Source organism: Epinephelus fuscoguttatus, linkage group LG11, assembly GCF_011397635.1.
Source record: "Epinephelus fuscoguttatus linkage group LG11, E.fuscoguttatus.final_Chr_v1".
In the NCBI taxonomy this organism is placed as follows: Eukaryota; Metazoa; Chordata; class Actinopteri; order Perciformes; family Serranidae; genus Epinephelus; species Epinephelus fuscoguttatus.
Window position 1 is genome coordinate 6,089,446 of NC_064762.1, and position 24,948 is coordinate 6,114,393.

General features: G+C 43.2%; 1 protein-coding gene across 3 annotated transcripts in view; it reads left to right on the forward strand.

The window, feature by feature from the left end:
* The window catches only part of runx2b (RUNX family transcription factor 2b), a 52,571-nt gene that overhangs the window by 12,861 nt on the left and 14,762 nt on the right, over positions 1–24,948 (forward strand). For 2 of the 3 annotated variants that reach the window (XM_049590147.1, XM_049590149.1), the window contains exons 3-5: positions 11,435–11,697; positions 13,140–13,296; positions 15,261–15,365. In XM_049590147.1, the coding sequence (XP_049446104.1) occupies positions 11,435–11,697; positions 13,140–13,296; positions 15,261–15,365 (525 nt within the window). Of the gene's footprint in view, positions 1–10,114; positions 10,377–11,434; positions 11,698–13,139; positions 13,297–15,260; positions 15,366–24,948 lie in introns of those variants that run through there. The other variant, XM_049590148.1, reaches the window with a different exon arrangement.

Here is a 24,948-nt window from a genome sequence, read left to right on the forward strand (position 1 = left end):
GTTTCCTTCAAGCCAATCCTTCAAACTGGTCTCCGAGGAGGGGGGCTCGTTGTTTGATTAATAGCACGATCAGACCTGATTGAGTGATAGATGCTTTGAAGGGGAAACCAGCAAGCTTTGGGGACACTCTGGGGCTGAGTCTGGGAAAAGCAGCTTGAGGGAGGGTTTGATTGGTGGGACGGTTGAATTAAAGTGAAAGACTAATAATAGCATAGCTAATGACACAATGGCTGTATAGAGTGGGCCTGATCACTGTACAGATCTTTTGTTGCAGCAGTGTTTATATGCACAGAATATTCACTTTTATGCCCTTATTCTGAAAAAGACAGAGGGCCTCATTCACTAATATGTGCCTAGAAAGTTCTTTGCAAACAAATTAAGTACACATGCAAAACTATCATCAGATTCATGACACACGCGCACCAGCCAAATTTGTTCTCACCAACATGCATATGTTAGTAATCAGAATCTTTCTTAATTGACAGGCACGTGTCAGCAATTAGCAATCAGCACACTGCCACGCCTCCATTTCTCTATATATGGAAATGTGTTTGCCAGGAGGTGTCATTACACATAAAGTGATGCTCAGGCCTCTGCTGCATATATCATAGCTGTTGTTCAGACTGTGATTGCTATAGTCTTACAGATGCCATCATTACTATCACAAATGTTCGATTTCAGTCTTGTGGGTAAAGTGCAGTGCATGGAATACAACTTATAGGCCTTTTGTTTGTACGTTTTTAGTGCATAAAAACTGAGTAATAAATAAATTACCACCCAACTGTTTCACTGATAACAGGTTTCGAACTACATTTCTTTACTCTTGCTAATTATTTTTATGCTTTGGTCATGTTGTAGATTAGTTTGTAGTTGAATATTTTAATTATGATAATAACTGATGAGACTGAAGGGGCGTAGAATTCATAATTAGGCCCATTTAAAAGGCAACATTTGTCCAGTGCATTAGTAAAATAACAGTTTTTAAGTTCTGTTGTCTATTAAAACCTTTTTTCAATGAATGCAGTTTTAATGTTACACATTTAGTTATATGTGTTTACATTTTCTGAGACAGCTTGGCCTTCATCATCATCATCGTCTGGGGCACTTCTACATTCATTTGCAGCGTATGGACAAATTCAGATAAGAAAATATTGATGAATCCCGGATTCATGAGTAAAACATTCGTACGCACTTTTAAAGCACAGATTTCTGTGTATATACTGTTTGTGAATGAGGCCCTGTTGCTGTTAACATGAATAATGAAAATGAATATCAGCATTTCACATATATTCCGGTTTACAAGAAGCCATGCGTAATCTCAGTAACGTACTGTAACATGTTGTTTATCACTTCAAAATATGGTGGGGTGGAACGGCCGGAGCCATTTTGCGTCCCTGCCTCACATAGGATTTTTCAAAGTTTTCCACCAGCAGCAGACTTGTTGGACCGTGCAAACACAGCCTTTCTCTTTCATTCATTCATCACCTTCTTGTAAAGGTCGGAGTTGCGAAATTGGCGCATATCTAAAACCCTGTTGATATCCAAGTCCTTGACAATGTTTAAAAGTAGGTGCGTTTCTCCTTTCCAACCATAAATGTGGCTTTTATTTCCCCCACAGTGTCGTATCGTTTAAAAAATTACGATACCATTACCCTTTAAATGATAGCTATGTCAATGGAGTACTTCATGTGACACCTTTTTTTCTACTTCATTCGACATCCGTCATGTAAATTGAAGCATTCAGTTGCGTAAAATACCACCAGACACCACAGGCATGTAGAATAGCCATGCTTTCACATATTTTCGTGGCATCTCGGCACGCTGAAGTGCCAACTCCGTCAAACACACCGCTCTCGACTTCACCACACCACAGACTGTATGCGTCGCGTCACCGATGACATCAATGAAATCACTGAGTCTGTGGTGGATTTAATTTGTAAAACAACAGAAGCAACTGTACCCAAAACTACAGTTAAATCATTCCCCAACCAGAAACCATGGATTACCAGAACTGTCCAGACACATGGACAATTATAAAGCAGCATCCCACAATGTAAGAGGAGGCAGAAAGGGAGTAAATTGCAGTGCCCAAAATGAAGAAGCTGACTCAGCTGAATTTCACTGGAGTTGTACCTTGTCTGACTTCATGTGACCGATACATGATTGACTGATTGTAGCTGCTAAAGTAATGGGCCAATCACACGTCACATTAAATCGAAGAACACTTGCGGTGGTTGCAGCAAAACCATACAATAGTCATTTTTTTCTGGGTCTGGTACAAAAAGGATCAAACGCAGGTATCGTTTGACTGGAGAAGGTTTGATCCTACTTTGTACTGGCTTATTTCAGTCGATACCTTAATGGTTTTGAGCACCAATACCCAACCCTACTTACACAAACTGTTCTTGAGCACTGTTTGTACATTTTCTTACCAAAAGTAATGCACCAGTAAGCCAGTAATGTGCATATAACTCGTTTTTTTAGCACGGCCGCAATCATGTGACCAATGTGCTGAAGGAAATAAAGAAGGAAGCAGGGGACCATTGTTGAAACCGTGTGAACTTAGAGTCATTTTGAGGTTTGTTATCACCACGTTTTTTTACCTAAAGCTGACCAAAGTTTCTTTACTTGTCTGAATTTAAAGATGCCCACCCTTGTTTCTTTTCCTAAGTCCAGCACAACTCGTTGTCACTCCAAACTCATCAAATACCGCTGCTTTGTCAGTGATCTCGGCATCAGAGACCAATGCACAGAGGCACCTTTGCAGCTATATGATACTCACTTGTTAACGGTGTTACAAACTGCCTTTGAGAAAGAACAAACAAACTCCAGACTTTGATTCGGGAGCCCGCTGTTTGGTTCCTATTTGAATTTTAAGCCAAACCAACCACATGCTTCTGTTGCCTGAACCTAAGTCCAACCCAAACCCCAAAAACGACGTGTTTTACCAATGTTGTGAGGTTATTTTGGAAAAGACAGTGATGCTGTACTTTTCCTATGAAAACAGAAGTGTATTTAAAAAAGACACAATGTACGACAGAAGCGTAAATTGACACGCAATTACGCTTGTTTGTGAATGTCCAAGACAGATCTAGGAGGGTACCTAGTGCGTCATATTTTGACATGTACATCCATCGACAAAGCGGTGGTATTTGATGAGATGGGATGAGCACATGTTGCCTAACCACGCTAACCATAACTTTACCTTAAGTTCATAACTTAACCTAAGTATGTCACGTCATTCGTGGCACACTAATTTGTACAAGAAACTGCATACTGCGCTAAAAACTCTCAAAAAAACTCAACTGAGACATATATTCTAAATACACTGGACTAAATGTCCAAAAAATACTACTAAAACCTGAATAATACCGGCATATCCTACGTGTCTTTATTGAAATATGCGACATTTGGAGTGAAGCCTAATTCAGAATATCCGAATGGAATATGCTGTTTACATGACCTGTTTCAAATTCAGACTGCTGACGTATTCGGAATTATAGTGGAATATTAGTGGGTGTAAATGTAGTCAATGTAAAGACAAACTCTAACATACACACTCACATAAGTGGAAAAACTGAACTCCCTCTTTTTGGCATATATCTGGCCTCAGCCCCGGGCACTGTCACTGTACCCCATCAAAGAACCACACACACGCAGAAAACCCTACATATACACTCTTACACATGCACTGTTGTAGGGCTGTGACAGCAGGTGGTGTGTGACACGTCAACATCTGAAGGTTCGCTGGCAGACAGGGAAAGAGTTCTCAGCTCTCTGTGCCCCAGTCGCTCTGATCTATCATTGGGACTCTTTAATGGCAGCCTTCGTCACATATTACCGCTTTATTTTCTCCTCTCCATCTCCCAGCCCACAGAAGTTCCTTTTTTGTTCCTATTTTTAAGTACAAGTGATCTCAATTAGGGACCTCCGTGAAGGCGGTAGGCGGCAGACAGTCAGAGCAATAAGAGCAGAGAGGAAATTGTCTTTATACCCCTCCTCCCTCCCTCCCTCCTCTACCCTCCTGCCACAAGCAGTGAGCAGCCGCCCCCTCCATGTCTCCATCTCTTTCCATGCTGCTCTCTGCCATTTCAAGAACAGAGTGAAATATCAGACAAACTCTGTCTGTATCGCACTTTCTCACCGAGAAATAAATACATTAAACTCTGTAGCCACTCCAGCCGACTCCAAGTCTAATTCAAAACTTGGATCACACTCAGTGAAAACGGTCGCTCAGTAACATGCACACACACACACACACCGCAAAACGTGCCGACCTCGTCCTAACAGTTCACGGTGATGTCACGGTGCTCGGCGACAAACAGTCATTAAAGGCTTAGCTGTGATCAGTGCGTGGATGTGAGTCGGTGAGGTTGTGTCGATGAGGTCACACAGAGTAAAATTTCTGCCCATCGTCATCCTCTTCTGGTGGCTAACATGGTTCACTAATTGACTGCCTGGTTGGCCGGCTACCAGCCCAAGTCTAACTAGCAGACAGGCAGGCTAGTTTTGTGGCTTTGTTTCTGCTCTCCTGGTTGATTGGCTAGTAGACTGAGTCTTTGGCTGCCCTGCTGCCTAGCCTGGTGGGCTCGCTGATTGGTTAGCTGGCAGGCCGGCTGGCTGGTGGCCTGCCAAACATGGAAACATCCCGTTAGAGCTGAAAAAGCCTGGGCCTCGTCACAGCCCTCCTCTAGAAAGCTATAATTAAGTGTCTTGAAAAATGCACCACTGTGAAATGGAGCCTTCATCCTGAGTCTTAAGTGGCTGTACTTTTCCTCTTGAATGATGAGAGTATGCGCTTGTGAAAAGGATAAGGAGCAAGAAAGAGCATTGCTATCTTGTGTTTTTATTATATATAGTTATGTCATATACCATATATATTGTCAAATATATAGGTGTGCATGCAGTGGCGCCAACCAAGGGGACCAGATGGGGCCATGGCCCACCGATACAGTTCATTACACCACTTGGAGAAGATAATTGTAGGCTGACATTACTTTATTTAAGAGGCTTTCGCGTGCCGATTTTTAAGCTCAATTGTGGTATCTTTTGAAACTAGACCACCTAAAGCATCTATTGGTACCAAAAGTCATGCTATCTTATTGGGAAGAGGGCTCCAAAGTTAGGCTAAATTTTGGCGAGGGAAAAACTGGCATGGCAGTTTTCAAAGGGGTCCCTTGAACTCTCACCTCAAGCTGTCCAGATGAAAACCTCAAGTACCCACAAGTCTCCCCTAAACTTGCAGCAGTGACTGCGTTTACATGCACACAATATTCCGTTTTCCCCCCTTATTCCCAATAAGACTATCCCTGCAAAGTTGTTTACATGGCTAATAAAAATGGATATTCGACTGTTATTCCAGTTTACATGCAGCCATGTATACTCTGATAAATGTGCCCTAATGTGACATTTATCACGTCAAAATATGGACCAGTGAACAGCTTACGCCATTTTTCCTTTTTTGCGTCAAAAATAGGATTTTATCAAACTTTACCACCAGTGACAGACTTGTTTGACCATCTAACACCGCCTCCCTCCTCCTTAAAAGACCGGCATTGTAATATTGCCACATATCCAAAAACCTGTTGATATCCAAGTCTTTCATGATGTGTGTTTCTCTGTCTGACCAGAAATATGGGCTTTTCTTTTAGGCACGCATCGCTAACCCAGCTGTGTCATGCAACCTTTTAAGGATGGGGTTAGATAACACCCTAAACTTGAGAAGACTTGTTTCCAGTAAATGATTTGTTCCTTCCGATCAACGTACTTCTTCGAATTAAAGCTGTCTTTTTAAGGAAAAGGACAACCAGCCTCTTTAAAGAATACTGAATCACCGAACATGTGTACATGCAGCCGCAAAACACATTAAAACAGGATTGTTGTGGCGCTCAATATGTTAACTGTAACTGTATTAGTGTATCCACATTAGATAATTGGTAATATTTATCAGTATGCAATTCCATAACTCTCCATGTTAACATAGTTTTTTATCAGCCCATACAGACCGAATAACTGTAATGTCACGCTAACATCAGTAGCCTACTCAATTTGCAATTGGCAATTTATTTGACTTTCAAAAAAATAGTTACACACAGTGGTCCGACCTTTCTGACATGTCTGCTGTGCTTGTTTCATGTACTTTGTCTCTTTGCTAGCGTCTTTGTTGAACCAAACTAGCATGGAAGCTAAACGACGTACTGCTATTGACAGAGGCTGCAGGAAAACATATTTTAGCCACCTAAAATAATCAATATCAGTTGAAGTGTATGCCGTATTTGGAATATTTTCACTGCTTAAGCTTACACACTAACCGATCAAGGCAGGAGTAGACCAGCAACTCCTGTGTTCTGCAAAGTAAAATTACCGTTTTTGGCAGTTGAGGCTGGTGACCTTGAGATGACGGCCTTCACTTCCCTGTCAGAAAGATAAAGTGGTGAAAGTATTATAAATATAGCGTCCATTTAGACTGATTTTGTGTTTTTTAGGTGGTCCTTTTTTTTTTTTGGTGACTGAAACTTACCAATTAAGGCCGTGTTAGTTCAGCACCATTTGAATTTAAGTTTGTGATGCGGTCGTTTTCTACTCAAAAGTTAATGTAAACAAACTCTGTGAATCGCTTTGTAACATTTAACAGCATAATTGAATCCCTGAAATTCAGTTATAGCTTTTGGTCTCGGTGTGCCATCCCAAGATTTTCTGCAGCCCCTGTTGGCCGCTCTCATGAAAAATTTCTGCGGGCACCATTGCGTGCACGTGCATGGCCCCATAGCGCCGCGTGTATCCTGCTTAAACTGTTGCACCGACTATTGATATACTTTTCAGCATCTGCTCAGTTTGTCCAGTCATCTTCCCAAACGAGGTGTTAATAGTGAGGAGAGATGATAGACATGTTTGTTTGTGTCTTTGTCAAACAGCAGGAGAGATATAGAGACGCTGACAGACAAAAGACAAGAGAAGAGAGGGAATGTGTATGGTTAGTTTGCTGACAACATTAAAGACGGCGTGTGTGTGCACGCGTACACATTAGCGGTTCACACAGTCTTTGTCATTCCAAGTGGGAACGAGAACAGAAACTTTTATTACGCGCTTGATATCTCGACAGGAAAATTAGCCAGAGAGTGTCAGCTGAGTTTGATTTTTATTGAAAACAAATAATTGAAACTGAGCGGCAGAAATACAATATTACCATAAATCATAAAAGGCACATCCTGCTCAATGTGGTATACTGTGGTTCTTCACTGTTAGTGACTTCTCCTACTGTGCAGTGACTCCGAGCCAGTGTAACACAGTAGATGAATAATACCAGAGCTGAGAGAGACGATCCAGCTGTGCACCAGGCGAGCAGCAGCCGCGCTGAATGAGCAGCTTTATGCTAGATTCATTACTACATGATATTAGGTTTGTTAATACTGAGCAAGATGGGTCAAATATCCAAAAAAGTCTAATACAGCGTGAAAGTTACAGCTGAAGTTTAATCAGAAATTGATTTTTTTGGCTGGGTTAGATCCAGGACAGTGAGGCGGAGAAGTGGTGTTTTTTGATTGAACAGCGTATTCTGGCACATTAACGCCTTCTCTGGTGTCTCCCTATATCTCCAGGACTTCAAACGACAGATTTCAAACTCAGAGGTCGCCCTACCTCTGAGTGACACAGAGCCAGACAGCAGCAGCAGCAGGCCTTGCTGTGTGAATGCGGGGAGTGAATGTAGGGAGCTGGAAGACAGATGCTGGATGTACAGCGGAGAGGCAAAGCGGAGTCAGATGGGACAAACACTCTTTGATGAGTTGAGCTTGTCAGGGTTTAAGTCACGACTACACCGGGGTGGAGGTGGTGGGTGGAGGGGGGGACGTTTGGGGCCTGGGATCAGGCTGGGAAAATCAAGAGGCTCTTCCTGCTGCTGCTGCCTCTGATGGGACAATAACAGGGTGCAGAAAATCCAAATTTGAGACTGAGTACTTGGCTTTAAAATGAGTGTGAGTTGATTGTTTTGATAAAACTGGGACGTGAGATTCATATAGTGTACACGTTAAAGTGTCTTTTTGGAATAAACCATACAAAAAAAACCTCCAGTTCAAATTCCAGCGAAAGTAACGTAAAACACATATGCATTATAAATAATTAGGTTGATTAAATTGATGGCATGAAATTGACTCAGAGGTTATTTCATCCCTAACATTTCCTAAATTAAATTCCGCTACAACATTAAGGATGTTTTCCACATTACCCCGAAATGTATTCAGCGGTGAAAAAAATGATATTATCGGAGCTGAAACTTAACTCTGTTGGAATAACCGGCTCCACGGTTTCTGCAAGGCCATGTTTATCACTATTACAGATTTAATTACTACTATTCGCATTTATCCATCCGTGAATTGTTAGTTGATCTTTGAGAATGTTGGACAATGTGAACCATATTTCTGGTGTTTGGGGCACACGGAGGGGAAGTGTAACTCAATCACTCTTTTTTTTTCTTTCCTCTCTCCCTCCCCGTCCACATGACGAGGTGCCAGATGCATGTCAATGCTTTCAGACTTTATATATATCCCTCCCACATCCTCACACACACACACACACACACACACACACACACATGCTAACAGACATTCATGCATGTGCACACCCACGTACGTACATACTTATGAAACACAAGAAGTCAAGTTATTTCAAGTTACTTACAGGCTTTAGGCTTTTTTTCTCTCAACACAGAACCCTTATTATAAAATGTATAAGACTGTATCCAGCTTTACAGCATAAAAACAAGCTGCAAAAGCTCTGACAGGACCCAAATAACCTGACAGCTGTGTCTCCCAGAGGTCCCTTTTATTTTGAAACAGGCCTGTAGTATCAAAGGCCTTTGTCTTTAAAAACTCTCTGCAATAAAAGCCTGTTTGGGAGCAACGGAAAAGGAACACAGAGTGGCAAATACACATGCTGCTGTGTGATGTGGCACTTTAAAAAAAAAAAAAAAAAAAAGAGTCATTGGGAGACTGATGGGTAATCAGGGCGGAGGGTGGGGTGGGTGATGAGAGCCGGCTGAGATATGGAGTCTCACAGAGGGTAGATGATGCCCTCTACAGTAGACACAGGAGGGGCAGGCAGAGCAGGCCTCCTGCCTTCACAGCAGCAGACACTCTTAAATATAGCACATCTCAACACTAAAATAAAAGCACAAAATTAATTTGATTTGTTTTATTTGAGCTGATTTTTTTTGCTCACAGTGGGGAGCTGTAATTATGTAGGGATGTGAAGGTGCCATTTGTGATTTTTGAAATAAGATTTCATCAGCATATGTTATTTTTTTGTTTGTTTGTTTTTGACTTGCTTTGGAAAATGCATAATTTGCAAGTTAAATATTTTTGTAGAATTAATTTTGCAGTTGTAGAATGAAATCCTTTATTTAAGTTTTGGTACTTATTTAAGTAAAAGTCCCAGTACCACCAATAAGTACCAGTCCTGAAAATATTACATGATTAAAAATACTTAAGTGTTCATAAAAAAGGAAGAATACTCCTGTGAGTGTTGAACTTTTATATATTAAGTTATTGGAGTATTACTGCTGATGCTTTATGTGTAAATGTCATTTTCCTGTAAAAGCTGGTTCAGAAACATCTCATTTGAACTGCTTTATATTCTGTTGTGTAGTTTATTCTGAAACAATTCATCATATTTTTATTCTCATCATGTTTTTTGTGCATGAAATATTTTCCTGTAAAGTAACCAATGGTGTCAAATAAATGTACAGTGTCATATTTCCCTCTGGAGTAGAAACATAAAGTTGCATAAAAGTACCTCAAATGTGCAGCACTTTAATTCTATCACTGTCATTTTGAGAATACGTGTGTGAATAGGCACTGACTTGTGCGTAATTACGCACGGTTGAAATCCTCCAGAGGCCCATCTCTTGGCGCTTTAATGTTTAGTTAACATGTAATTGTAAATTGCAGCCATATACTTTTTTTTAACAAGTCGTATGAGTCTCAACAGATTGTGAAATATAAGTAATTGTCTCAGTAGAGCCCGGGCTTTACGAGAAACGGGGACATGAGTGGATGAACATAAATTAAAGCCCGTGCACTGCAGAATACCTGTACACCTGCACAACAGCTCTCCCCTGCGACCGAGTGAAACTCTACTCCTGCGCCTCTACCTGACTCACCGCTCTCCGGTGACTCACTCACTCCTGCCTTATGGAGTGTAACTCACTTCTCACCCTCGGCTCGGCTCTCTGAACGCATATTCTGAACCGCACATTGTCCGGACACAGTTGGTAACACAACACGGACTGATTGACGGGACCGATGCGTGTTAACTGACTGGAAATGACCGTCCCCGGAGTCAGGAGCGCGCGGATGGTCCAGGGGAGCGGTGACATGTCGGTACGTACAGCGGGGCTGTGTGAAAGTCTTTATCTGCGGGTGAGGACAGAGAGAAAAGGCGTGAAACGTCGCCCCGAGTGTGTTTCATGAAGGTATAGACTGTCCGGCCGTCTGTATAGGCGTGATAGATTATGGCAGAGGGAATGGATCTGACTCCAGACACCACGTGTTGGAGTCGCATCAGCGCAATAATTGCTGGGCGCTCGAGCTATATAAACCACAAAAAGCCTGAGCACGGGAAACCCCGGCCTCCAAACACTAACCACATTTACGGCTACAAAAACGGGATTCTATTTTCCGCCTCCTTCATCTCACCGGCGATGATTTTTTTTTCGACTTCATCAACCTTTTTAACCCTATAAAGAAAACCTGAGAGACTTTACGGAAAATACTCACAGTTTGCAGGCGTCGCGGGGTTATAAATAGCTCTGTTAAGTATTGTTAAAGCTTCTTCCTTTGACTTTGAAAACTTTTTGTGTGTGTACATCGCCTGCGGGCTCTCACAGAGCCTTTCAGTTTGGCACAAAGACTTCAATGACGCACCTGGAGCAGCGCTTTGACTTCTCACTAAAGGAAGACAGACAAAAAACTTTGTTGAGCATCTGGGTCGGTCCGTTTTAAACCTGCTTTTTGGTAATTGTATAGGCCATTACGCGCTCGGACATTTATTTGATGTTATTTATATCCACACACGAGCAGCTACGCCTGCGTTATGGCGCATGGACGCTTCCCTCGAGAAGTTTGAAAAAAGAGCTTGTTATTTAAAACATCATCAAGTTTTCAAGGGTTGTTTTTCTTTGCCGGAGAAGTATATTTTATGTCGTTTGAAGGCGCCCACTAAAGTTTGTAGTGGAGAGGGTTTTGAAACGCGGTGTGCGCTTCACCAAGTCCCATTTTCCATTGGCAGGCGCGCTGAGGTTCAGCGAGCAGCGGCGCACACTCCCGAGTTTCTCCCTGAGTGTGTGTGAGAGAGAAAGAAAAGCGAAGGCAGAGAGGAGCTGGAGAGCGTTTGCTGCCTTTTTTGATAATCAACGCTGTTGTGATGCGAATTCCCGTAGATCCCAGCGCCAGTCGGAGGTTCAGTCCGCCGTCCAATAGCCTCCAGCCGGTCCCAGGGAAGATGAACGATGTGAGCTCCCCAGCCGGGCAGCCGGACGCAGCGGCGGCGGTGCCAAGACTGCGTCCCCACGAAAACCGCAGCATGGCCGAGATCATCGCGGACCACCCGGCCGAGCTGGTCCGGACCGACAGCCCCAACTTTCTGTGCTCGGTCCTGCCCTCCCACTGGCGGTGCAACAAGACGCTGCCTGTCGCCTTCAAGGTGAGTCCCGGCTCAGTGAGGTGCTGCTGGATTAAAAGGAGGGTAAACCACAATGTGATTTCGGTGTTCACTGTAACACAAACAAATCAATCAAGCCAAGCCAAAAATATTTTAGTAAACAGGGAATGCATGATTTTTCCTTTTAAACTCTCTCACACAGCTTAACTGGATTTACCAGTGTTGGATGCCGAGTTTTGTGTTGTGTTTATCCTCTTCCCTCTGTCTTATTTTACTTTTCATCACCTGGATTTATCACAAATTCTGAAAAATATACTGCTGTGTGTTGCTGTTACAAACAACAAAAAATGTAGCCTCTTACTTTATTCAGAAAATTAATTAGAAAATGGAAAACGTGGTGTTTAAAGAGCCAGAAAAATATTAAAGGTCTGCTTAAATGTGTCTAGATGTAAAAGGAGGAAAGAAACGCATGTTCATGTTGTTTTCTTCTCACATTTTGTAAACAAACAAACTGGATTTTATTTAATGCCAATAAGCAGTATACTAATTATGGCTCAGTTAATTATCAACGCTTTGTTGCCATGGTGATTAATTACAGTTTTCTGTTTTAGGCAATTATTTCATATATTGAAAAATATTTTAAAAATACAACAACATGCTACATATATGCAACAACCACACTGTGGTCTATTATATCCACTGTATTAATAATTATACTAAATTATTGTGATTATGTTGAGGTTTAATGAGCAGGAAAGCAAAGACTGAGCAACATATATTTCAACATGCAGCAAAGATTAATTGTTTATACATTTAAGGCCTCTGGAGGCATTTTTGAAGCCTTGACAATTATTTTTGCCCCCATGATATTTGACAGGAAAGGCCCTATTAATTACCCGACAGACATTATTAAAGGATGGATCAAAGACGCACCAAAGTGGAAATTTGTAGCTGTATCCCTGGCTCCAAATCAGATGTGACACATTTGAAAATATATGTGTTATTTAACCGTTCTTATTACTACGGCTCTGTAATTATTGCTGCTCTGTAGGCCTGCTCATGCTCTTTTATCTGCATCCAGGAATCTAAATGATAACACCAGGGCCTCGCCGCTTTTGTTTTAAAGACTGCGTTTGAGAAGTGAAATTAAATCCATTCATCAACACGATGCGAAGGAAGATGGTATGATGTAAAACAAGTCTGTCACATTAGATGAATTCTTTTGCCAGTGAAGCTGAGGTTTGATTTCACTCGTTTTTGGCGTTTAAACTGAAGCAGTTCCTTTATTAATTTTTTTTCCAATAATAATTTTTCTAATTTTCTGTAACCACAAACAGAGGAGGAGATGCAGTGCAGTGTAGATGGAGTTCATATTTAACAGATTCTGGGTCACAGCTCGTGGGAGTAAAATTTGTGTACACCCTTGAAACGTTCTCCTGATAATTCCCTGAATTTCTGCCCTTTGACCTTTGTTCCCCTTACAGGTGGTTGCCCTGGGAGACATACCTGATGGGACCGTTGTCACAGTAATGGCAGGCAATGATGAGAACTACTCCGCCGAGCTGCGGAACGCCTCAGGTGTGATGAAGAACCAAGTCGCTCGCTTCAACGACCTTCGCTTCGTGGGCCGCAGTGGCCGAGGTGAGGCCCGAAACACTTTCCGCTCACTGTACACTACTACAACTCAGAAGGAGCTATTAGGTTCAGTGGTGTGGATTAGTGGTCACATTCCCTTCGTGGCGACCACATAATGATCTCTAACTGCGGGCTCAAATCCCACCGCCCGTCTCCTAAAGTCTGAGTGGTGAACCGTGCTGCTTTCAAACGAGGATCCTTGATTTAGTTTGGATCTTTTAACCCAGGTGGGACAGAAGAGCTTTGTAAAAACCACTGCTTCCTGTTTGAGATGTTTGTGTTTTACTTCAAGAGAAACAAAGATAAGATGAGTCTCAGCCAGGCATCAGCTGTGTGCGACAGTGTTGATCTGATAACAAGTCTATTTTTTAAACCGCTTCCTTAATGTTCACCTGACACGACCCAGCTCAGTTCAGGCTAATAAACATGTTGGGTGGTGCTGCAGCCCTGCAGCTGATCACTCTGCACATATCCTCAGGCAGTCATGCAGCGAGGCAGAGGCGCGCTCCTATTGGGCCCAGTGGCATTCCCTGAATATTTGGCACCACTAAAGCGACTCTTTGCATCATTTACAGCCTTGTTGCTAAATCGTCTTATTTACGATTTGAGATTTGACGCCAAGGATGTGCCTCTCGCCCTCTCCAAACCTACTGGAAGTATTTTCTTAGAGGCTTTTCTTTTCTACACGTCTCACAGAGAGTGGTCGCCTGCGATAAGTTGATGGTGATAAGCGCTGTCAGCAGCTCCACCAGTGACTTTTCTTCTCTGTTGTAGCTGTCAAAAAAGGGGAGGAAGCAGAGGCAGTCAGGAGGGATGAGCGGGGACAAAGTGTAGAGAGAAGAAGAGGCATGGTGGCTGAAGCTGTTGCCACAGAGACGTTCCGTGTGTCCCCTCAGATGTGACACAGAATCTAGTCACAGGAAGTGACATAGGAGCCAGCGGAGATCAGACTACGAGGTGTCTGAAATGAATACCCGAGATAAGTACAAGCAGAGCGAACTGATAGGATGTTAGATAGCTAAAAGTCATGCACACACAGGCGGGCAGAGCCAACAGAGACGGACAAGGATTGATAGTCACAGGGCTGAAACGGTGCCGCAGTACGATGACAGCAAGGATGGACAGGACAGGTAATTCAGAGAGTAATCAGATACTTGTGATAACATCATTAGAATTAATCGTATAGCAGCGTTGCCTCGACAGTAAGCCCGAATTAGATCGCAGGTAACAGATGACAGCAGCGATGATGGCGGGAAGGTGACGCACTAGGTGTCCCACTTTATCAAAGATCACCCACATGCACGTCCCATCAAATATGTGCAACACCTGTTGCATCTGTGCTCTGCTATCTCCCCAAATCATCTGCTATAAAAGGCATGTTTACAGAAGCGGAGTGCAGAGCAGGAGAGCGGTGGACATGCTCGGGTAGGTGTCTGCGACTGAATGGACAGCTGCTCCGATGAGTCGCTGCAGCAACCTGCCCCCTGCTTCCTGTTTCCCGTGCGTAGCCACGGCTACGTGACGTGTCTGCATACCTCAGACGTTACTGCTGCTGCTGACTTGGCTGTCGCACTCTGATTCATAGCGTTCCTGTTGCGTGCACATAGGAGCATACACACACGCACTTAACCCCAAGGCAGCAACTGCTGGGGATTATCGAGAAAGGAAGTGACTATTAAAATGCCTCTCGCCCACTCACACTGCGTTAGACAGGGAGAAAGTCTGGATAACAAGATACTGGCTCCTCTAGTCAGTCTTCCATTTAGACTCTGCCAAAAAACCTAAATAGACCCTCTCAAACAGCCAATGTTGCCTGTCGTTAATCCTCTTAAAGTCCAATTTTTTTCCAGTTTGTATTGGCTATTATGTGATCACAACCACACTTGTGACTTGGGGATGGTTTAGCGATGAATGCAGGTCATTGTCTCTGCAGATGGTATGTCATTTGATGTTGTTTGATGTCACCACAGGCAAGAGCTTCACACTGACAATCACAGTATTCACCAACCCACCACAAGTGGCCACTTACCACCGAGCCATAAAGGTCACCGTGGACGGACCGCGTGAGCCCAGGAGTGAGTACAAAGGCACGCACACTCAGTACAGTATAGGACTACGCTTACACAAAGAGCAAACAACGTCTTTTAATTGACTTTAAACACCAGCAACTAAGTGTTGCACTTAAAAAATACGGGGGTTCACAAGAAAAAGAATGTTCAAAATTGAAGAAGCAGAGGCCAAAGTGTCCTGACCATTAGTCGCTGTGCTCCCTCAAGCACTGGCTCCTACATTTCCCATAATGCAGTGCAATAGCATGTATCAATTAGACACAACTACAACTCTACAAAGCTCCTCCAGAGCCCCAGAAAACATTTTAATCTGAGCTGTTTTCACAGACTGAGTAGCACACCTCATGATGCGCAAACTGAGGCTACATCCACTCTTACACACTTTCATTTTGCATAGCTATTGCTACATTTATGCCTAATGTCCACGCTACTCCAGCGTTTTAAAAGCCCTAAAATGGAGAACTTTGAAAATGCTTTTGACCCCATTTTTGTTTAAAACTCCGAGGTTTTGGTTTAGGCTAGACGGCAGAAACTTTTAGAAACAATGAAGGAGACACACACATTCGCTTCCCAGTTTGGTCTTATTAGTCACAACCTGTGAAGCCAAAACATTCTAGCCAAGTCTACATTTCATCCTTTTTGTGTCAGTCCTTATTTTCACATTGCCATGGCGTCTTCTGGCGATGCATAATGCTCTCAGATGACGCTCTGATACGTCGCCATATTTTCTTTGTAGTGACTCTCGATCTCCCAATTTTCATTATAAGGCTGCCTTGACCGCCTTATAATGTTACTTATGTTACTTTAAGTAACAGTTCCACCTTGTCATCGGTTCACGCAAAAAAAAAACAAAAAACCTCTGATCATTTTCGCCAGTGTTTTCTGTAATTAAGCAACCAACTGCAGAGCAGGCAATTTGCCTCGTGTTAACATCGGCACGTGCATGCCCTGTGTACATGAATGATCATGTGATATGCGTTTTCAGGTAGGTTGGTGTGGACGGAGATTATTTCTGAAACTGTGCTAAAACACTTGTGTCTGCTGAGATTGTTTTGGTTTTAAAACCCGGTTGTAAAGGAACAGTGTGTAAGATTTAGGACTGGCATCTAGAAGTAAAGATTACAGATTGCTGGGGCGTCGGAGGCTTAGTGGCAGAGCAGGCGCCCCATGTACAAGGCTGTTGCCGCAGCGGCCTGGGTTCGAATCCAGCCTGTGGCCCTTTGCTGCATGTCATCCCCCCTCTCTCTCTCTCCCCCTTTCACACTTGACTATCCTATCTATAAAGGCAAAATGCCCAAAAAAATATCTTAAAAAAAAAAGATTATAGATTGCAACCAGCTGGATCTTCTCACGGTTAGAATTCTTTCAATGTTAATTGTTCAGGAGGTTTTTATCGGGAGCCGAATTATCCAGAGGTCTCCTCCTCTCCAAAATAAACGGACCAGCTGATTTTAACTGGTAAAACACTCAATAAAGCAGTATTACATTACAAATCAGAGTACTAGCTTAGTATCTCCTAATATGTGCTCACCTTTTTAACTCTGGTATCTTAAGATCCAGATGTTCAGTACGTTCTAACTGGGAGCTGAATTATCCGCAGAGGTCTCTTGTGGTGATCTCTGGTAAAGACACTGAGTAAAGTAGTTTCACTTTAAAAAATTTGTGCTTTTCCTCGTTGTGGAGGGGCTGCTAACAGCAGTGGAAAACGTGAAAATGCTTAAACTGGAAAGAGCTAGTGTTTGGTTTGTCTGTAGAAACATGACAGTGCAACATGGCAGACTCTGTAAACGAGGATCTGCCCCCTATGTGGATATAAATAGCTCATTCTGAGCCAACAAAAACACTATGATTCTTATTTTCAGGTCATTATAAACTAAAGCAAACATGCTTATTATATTCTTTTTTGGCCAATATATTCCCCAAAATCCAACACTGGACCTTTAAAATTAAAAGTAAAGACATATTAGTGTGGATGTGGCCAAACCTCAGAATCAGTGCAGTGCCCCTTTAATGAAGCTGTGGGTGTGGACGACTGTACACTCAGCCAATGGCGGCAAATGCCCAGCTAAAATAGTGACAGGCTTATAAAACAAGTTAATTAACAAAAAAAAAAAAAGTTTTACTGGAAAAGGTTGTGATTGTGTTAATTAGCAATCAACAGACTTTTAATTAAGTTGACCTCTGAGAAAGCAGCTCAGCCTCCCATGTGACGGTTTGGGAGTAAAGACGAGAAATAAAAAGTGAGGCAGAATATTCCTGAGAGGGTACACTGGGTAGCAGAATGCTAGCATCAGCTCATTTTAATGGGCCATATAAAAACAACTGAGGAGGAAAAAAAAACTTTACTATAGCCGTCAGTGCCAACTGGTCTGGCATGCAGCTGTTTCCCCAACCCTCCTCCCTATTCATAAAAAAAACAACAAAAAAAAAAACATATTCTCATCTCATGGCGTCTCATCGAACAATATCACATCACAAACAACCCGCCCACCCGACTGCCCCGTCACATATGGCACCAGGGCACAGAGAGACACAGAGGAGCCAGGAGACAGTAGGATTAGTACCACCATCAGTCTCCGTTGTAGGAAACCTGCCCATGGTGCCAAAAAATGCCTCAGACGCTCGACATTCAGCGTTCATCAACACGCACCCTCAAACAAAGGCACATGCTTGTCGTCAAAGCGCACATGTACTCACAGTCACACCCACTTTTTCCCCCTCCATCCTTCCTCGCTCTCCAGCCATCTTGTTTGATCAAAAGCATTTCCTGTGCATCTGCTGTCCCCCGTCAGATGACTTTCAAACAAGTCCTGTTATTTGGTGGCGAGCAGATGGGAGCTGGAGCAGAATTTGTTTAGAAAAGCCCCAGTTTGGTCTCAACAGAGTTTTAGATTTGAGCCCAGAAAGCTTTCCTGGAAGTTTGGACGTAATGTGAAGTGAGATTGAGTCACTTAACCAGACAGCGTCAGTGCTACCTGATATCAGGTGAGGGGATCTGGCATTGTGAAGAGGCTTTACACTTACATCCACTTTTCCCTTCTATTTGCTCAATTTGTGGTCTGAAACAAAGCTTTAAAGTTAAAGTCTGCATGTTCTGACTTCAGTCTCAGGACAGTAATTTAAGCAATAAAGAGTATGTCATCATACGTAACCCCTGAACTTCTTTACTTTGCTGTTAAGTGGTCAGAATTGCAGCGGCGGTGTAATTTACCCAAAAACTACAGCCAGAACACGTCTCCCTCTCAGGGGTCATTAAGCCGAGGTCGGAGGGTGGCAAAACACACATGTGCCCTCTCAACCGCACCTCCCCTCCTCCAGGTTTTCAGCACGGAGAGGCTCGGAGCTGAGAGCACCGGCTGTCTCCAGAACTGTGATTCTATCTGTGAACGCTTCATTGACACATTGGGGGGGGGGGGCTTTGTCGGCCATTACAGCTCTATTTTGTGTTAAACGAGTGGGTAATTAGGAGGCCTGTGGTACACCGGGCCCCTACAGGGAGGGGTCCGCACAGAGACGCAGAGAAAGAACAGTAGGCTGTCTTGAGGCTGACACACACTGGCACTCTGTGGTCCTTCTCTGTGAAAAAAATGCAGTGTTGTTTCTGGAAAATAAGCTGACAATAACACTGGATGTCAACGTGGGCTGAAAAGCTAAAATTAGTAACCAGTCTCTATGCTTTTATTTATGTTTTACACTTTTCCTGATGTTGCTAGCAGTTTTTGCTCCCTGTTAATGACTTGCCTGGTTGTGGGTGTCTCATACAGGAAGGACATTTTGTGTCGGCGTGTTTGATGAGCCTTATGGTAGCCATATGAGTCTTCCTGAGGGATGTCATTTCCCCAGCGGTTCCTCATCTAATATCAGCGGGGGGATAAAGCGGGACCACCCGCGAACGAACGGCCTCATATCTCTGAGCCGTGGCGCTAAGCTCGAGCTAATTAATTGCGTGGTCGGAGTGACGAATATCAGTGAGGCCTACTTTAAAGATCTGTGGTATGATTTTCCTCAGAGGTTACAGTGAGTGTGTGTGTATGTGTGGGTATGGTAAGTGGTTAGTCAGGTCCCTCTGGCCACTGTGTTATTAGCGGGAGGCTAACTCGGTTTCTGTGGCTCGCATTGTGCTTAATCGCTTGACAGCTCTTGGTTACCCTGTGGTTTGCCACTGCACCAACAGCTCAGCGAGCGTGTGCACATGTATGTGTCTGTGTGTGTTTGAGCGTAAAGCCTGTTTGTTCATGTAGATATGACTGCAAATACATGTACGTGTCCCCGAGTGCCTGCGTCTACATGTGTGGACCCACATGACAGATTTTGCTGAGAGAGTGTGTGTTATTGGTGTCATTAGTCTAGTGTAGCCACAGTGCTGATTTGGAGCAGAGCTAATAGGCCTCATTAAATGTCATTTTGAGCTAATAGACAGGGAGTGGTTGTTTAAACCAGTATGCTTTTATAGGTGGTTCTGTCTCCTTTCAGCTGCTCCTGACGGTGGCTGCGGCCAGCTGAGACAAACTTCCTGAGTGATAATAGCTGAGCCATAATAACACAATATACTAGGTTTTCTGTCCAAACCCACTGTTCTCATTATAGTTAATTGATGACAGACAAACATAGGAGGTGACAAAAACCATTGTGGCGTCACACGTACTGTGTCTTGCTGTGGCATATTGCAGTGGTTTCTGTGCATAACTGAGTATAAGCGTGTGTGTGTGTGTGTGTTGTGTGTCAGCGGTGGAGGTTAGCGGTCAGGCCCGTCTCTGCTCTCTGCTGTTTGAAGCCGCCGGGTCTGGGGGGTTCTGGGCTTGGGGACAGGGTCGTGTTTTGGTTCGATTTTGGTCAGGGTGTTAACAAGTCTGGTGGAGAGGCCCTGGTTACTTACAGGCCTGCAGACAATATTAGTGGTTCAGGAGACCTGTCTGCCAAGCCAAACTCTTCCTGCGACACACGCACATACTCGCACTCACACACATATGCACAATACTTGCAGATATGCCTCTGTATACATTCACAGTAACAGCTTTAATAATGAGGATACCTTTATTTGTATGGCATTTTTCAAAACAAGCTACAAAGTGCTTCACAGGGCAAAAATAGGACTGTCTGTATACCTATAACAGGGATGAAATAATAATATATAAAGTAACTCACACTAGATGTTAACATGGCTAACGGCAGGCTGGAAATTCTTAGCATTTAAATGCATGTGAAGGGACGGAGACAAAGTTGATTAATGCTGCCTTAAAGTGCAACTTGTTAGCTTGTGGTTGAGACATGGGAAGTCGTGTACACAATATGCTTGGTGTTCAAGTGGTTAAGTCATGAGAACACCACTGTCAGGCAATGGCAACATGGATGCTACTGTCGGCGCCTATAAGCCACCGAGGCTAACAATTTAGCACGCTAACATAATGCAGGAAATGCAAAGGCGTAATGACAGAGGAAAAACTTGAGGCCTTGGAAATATGTTTTCCTCAGAGTTATTATAAGATTAGGAAGAAAAACTCTATATGACTAAAATGACAACATATTTACTTACCATCCGCCAACAAATTAACTTCCATGGCCATTTCTGAAACTTCAGCAAACGTGTCACAACTCATGAACTTGGAGCCTTCACAAAAGCTCCAAGGGGGGCGTTTATATGGGCTCTTCTTGTGAACATGCTAAACACAACCCCATTTGAAGGCAGCCATAGTGGTAGCAAGCCTGAGATTCTCTGGCAAAGGTTCTCAAAGCCAGAGATGCCCCCTCAGCGAAGGCTCTGTCACCTCCAGCTACTAACCTGAGAACCTAGGGACAGCCAAGAGACTCTTGCCAGAGAATCTCAGGCTTTGGTCCAGCTCAAGGGGTCAGGAGTTGACAGATGTATTTTGGAGCTCGGCCTTATGATATGATCACACTTCTTTGAATCTGTTAGGGTCCTTGCTGCCCTGCTTTGAACCAACTACAGTTGAGAGACAGAACTCTTGAACATGAATAAAGTGAGTTAAAGTAGTCCGAATGGAATAGAATTAAAGCAGCTGATAACTTTCTCAAGGTCAGCAGAAGATACAAATGATCTTATTCTGGATATGACTTTAAAGTGAGCAGAACAATGCAACCCTCTTCACTTGAGCATCAAAACAGATGACTCCCAGACTTCTAGCCATTTACTGACAGACTGCTATGGTTGTTATGGATGAGCAGAATGAAGTTGTTAACACTGAATAAAATGATCTTAAATTTATTTTCATTTAGCCGCAAATAAATGTTGAATATCCAGCTCATCAGGGGAGTTAATAAGAATGACAAGATTGCTATTATGGCTAAGTGTTATTGACACATACAGCTGGATGTCATCCACATAAAAACAAAATGCAGAGGAATACTGAAGCCCCCCAAATGACCGTTTGTATATCAGTTACTTACCACATGTTATGTTGAATTCAGGAAGTTAACTTTGTTTCTCTCGGGGATTCTTGATGAATTGAAGTCCTAGGGTTTGGCGTTAACAGTAGCAAATCTATACCAAAACATCAGATTACAGACCCTGACACAACTCATGCAGTGTAATCCAAGTCTCATTCATGCATTTTTGCTAAAACGTTACTATTAAAAACACTTCAGCTTAAACAGTCTCACAGAAGGACGAGTAGCGTACCTGCGGTGTTCATGCTGTGAAGTACGGAGCATACAACTGGATAAATGAGACTTGGATTGTACTGCACAAGTTGTGTAAAAGGTTGTCAACAGATGTTTTGATGTAGTTTGCTGTTGTTACACATGGACCCCTATGACTTTAAAGCATCAGAATTTTCTTTTTGGATTCTTGGGTCACTGTAGAGGCATGCAAGAAAAGTCTTCGTCCTATATTCAACATAACCTGGCTGAATAATTGATAGAAAAATGATCATTTGGAGGGTAAAGTATTCCTTTAATATTACAATTATTTTTGCTTTTTTTAATTTGTGAATTATTGTAATGTGGAAATAATGTCCCTAAAACGATGCATGTAAACAGAAAACAGTAGTGGACCTAAAACTGAGCCTTGTGGCACACCACACGTGAGATCAGCGGTAGATGATGATGCATGATCCACCTTATTAAATGCAGCACTAACACCCATACGAACTCAAATGCACTCAAACAAACACCCACACACCTTAACAACCTTATAGTAGTGGTTGCTAGGCTACGCCCCTTTTACGCTCTTAAAATATACTACCACCTTCAGTGCTGCTACACTGGAAAAAGTATGAGTAAGTGAGACGCTTCATTAACATGTCTGTCATGACGACACCAACAGGCCTCAGAACAGTGTCATCACACACACATGCCATTACATGCAGCGGCAGGGTACTATTACCTGCTGCATAAGGCCTGGGCTTTGTTTCTGACAACAGCCATTTATGCTCAGTGCTAATTGTAAGATCCTCACAGATGTTAATTATCGTACCACACTTATTTAGATTATGTCAGCCAGCTTTCATTTGAATTATGTACACAAATATGAGGCCCTTTATGTTTCTGGATTATCGTGCCTTGTCAGTGACTGCCTCAAGCAACATGAACGAAAAAATAGAATGTACTTTTTCACAGCCTCCAAGTACTTAAGGAGGATTTAAGACATCTCAATACTCCTTTCTCCCTCGCAGACAGATGCACACCCACACCTATCTGCTGCTGCCTTACTCGAAACAGCTTTTAACAATGGGAGCCGGACAAATAAAACTCACCCAAACATCAGCAGGAAAAGGAATGAAAAGAGGGAGGGAGGAGGGGAAAAAGAGAGAGGGGAGAAAAAAACAGACTGCAGGCTTTTCCAGAGGCAGTCAGTCAGTTGAATGTCTTATGAAGTCCCTTGAAGAGGTGCCAAGGCCTTTACAACGCAAAACACAAAATCATTCAGTGGGAGGGGGAGACACAGAGGAAGACAGCAGAGCGGAGAGTGAGAAGGGGAGGCAGAAAGTGAATCATAAAAAGAGATAAAGATTATGAAAGAGTGTCCAGAGTTTGTTGGCCCCACGCTGCAGTAAAAACCATCTCAAGAGGGATTTGCCCCCCCCCCCCCGTTCTGAATCAAAATACTTAAATGTGAGCAGAGAGGTGCAGCACAGACAAGCCAAACTCTGTGTCTGTGTGCTCTTTAAACTTATCGTACAAGTGTGTATATAATGTGTTTTTGTGTTCAATAAATGTTTCGCCTTTGGGAATTGTTGTACGTAAGTGTGTGTATGTGTGTGTGTGCCCTTCCCTTGCCTGGCTTGCTTCCTCCAGGCTGGAACGCATGGACCACACAGACGGCTGGCAGCGCTCCACGACAGCCTGGCTCCCCCTTTCTCTCCGTCTCCTCTCCTTCACTCGCTCCCTCATCTCCCGCACCTCCTCTCTCTTTCACTTCTTCCCCTTTTTCTCTTTTTCCCCCAATTCTGTTTTTATTATCTTCTCTTTCTCTCCTCCTCCCCTCCCTCCTGCTCCCTTTATACCAGACCCCCATGGTCGACGGGCGTCTGGCTGTCACCCACTCAGCGCTTTTCCTTTCGAGACACGCTCTGCCAGTTTCAGATTGCCACCTGAAATAATTCATTGTTTCTGACCGCTCACAAAAACAACATGGCCACTGTGAGGGCTCCAAATAAAAAAGTGAAATATGGACCCAGTGTATTCATTCATCGACTTTACTGGCTGTTCCACTGCGAGATGACTGACACACACATACACACACAAACACAGACGGGCTGATTCAACCCAGGCTCCACGAGCATGGGGGTTTTTCTGAATCAGCCCCAAAGATACATTCATCCAAGCTCACCCAGTGATCATAAACCAGCCTGAAGGGCTTAGAGGGCATGACGTGACACCAAATTTATAAATTATCCCATTTATTCAGGATTTTCTGGCGTGCCGCTTTTTCCTCACATGTTACTTAGTCAGGCTGCAGGCAGGAGAATTTCCAAGTGATGTGTCTGTAGTGATAGCCGAAACTTGATGTGTTGGCGGGTCGGCAGGGGAACGGGGGTATTTAAAGGAATTAATCGACATTTTGGAAACATTTTTCTCGCTGAGAACTGAGAATCGATTTCACTCTTCAGCCTGTACAGTAAATATGAAGTTACTGCCAGGAGACGTTAGCTTAGGGTAGCAAAACAGACAAAAAAAATGGGAAAACGGCCAGCTTGGCTCTGTCCGAATGTAACAAAATCCATCTATTGGCAAATCTAAAGCTCATATATCCTGGTTTCCACCAAAGCAGGGTTAGTAAACAGTAGAAAGCATCATGGAGGTCAGTGAAAATGTTAGTTAGTTTTTCTATATACATCTATCTGTCACTGACACAGTTTCTTCTTCAAACTCGGTGCTGACTAATTTGGAACGATACTGGAGCGCTGCTTGGATAAAGAGTATATTGTGGCAGTGTGTCACTGCATTGTGCTAGAACATTAGCATGTCCACTCAGTATTTCTATCACTGACGATCATAGCTGATCAGACCTGGAGCCAACAAACACCCGTGACTACAGCAGAGTCATTTGTCCGGGTAGTGAATGCCGATTGTAACCTTTCACATTTAAGACAAAAGCCAGATGTTAGCGGGTGTTAGTGGGTTTTTTGTC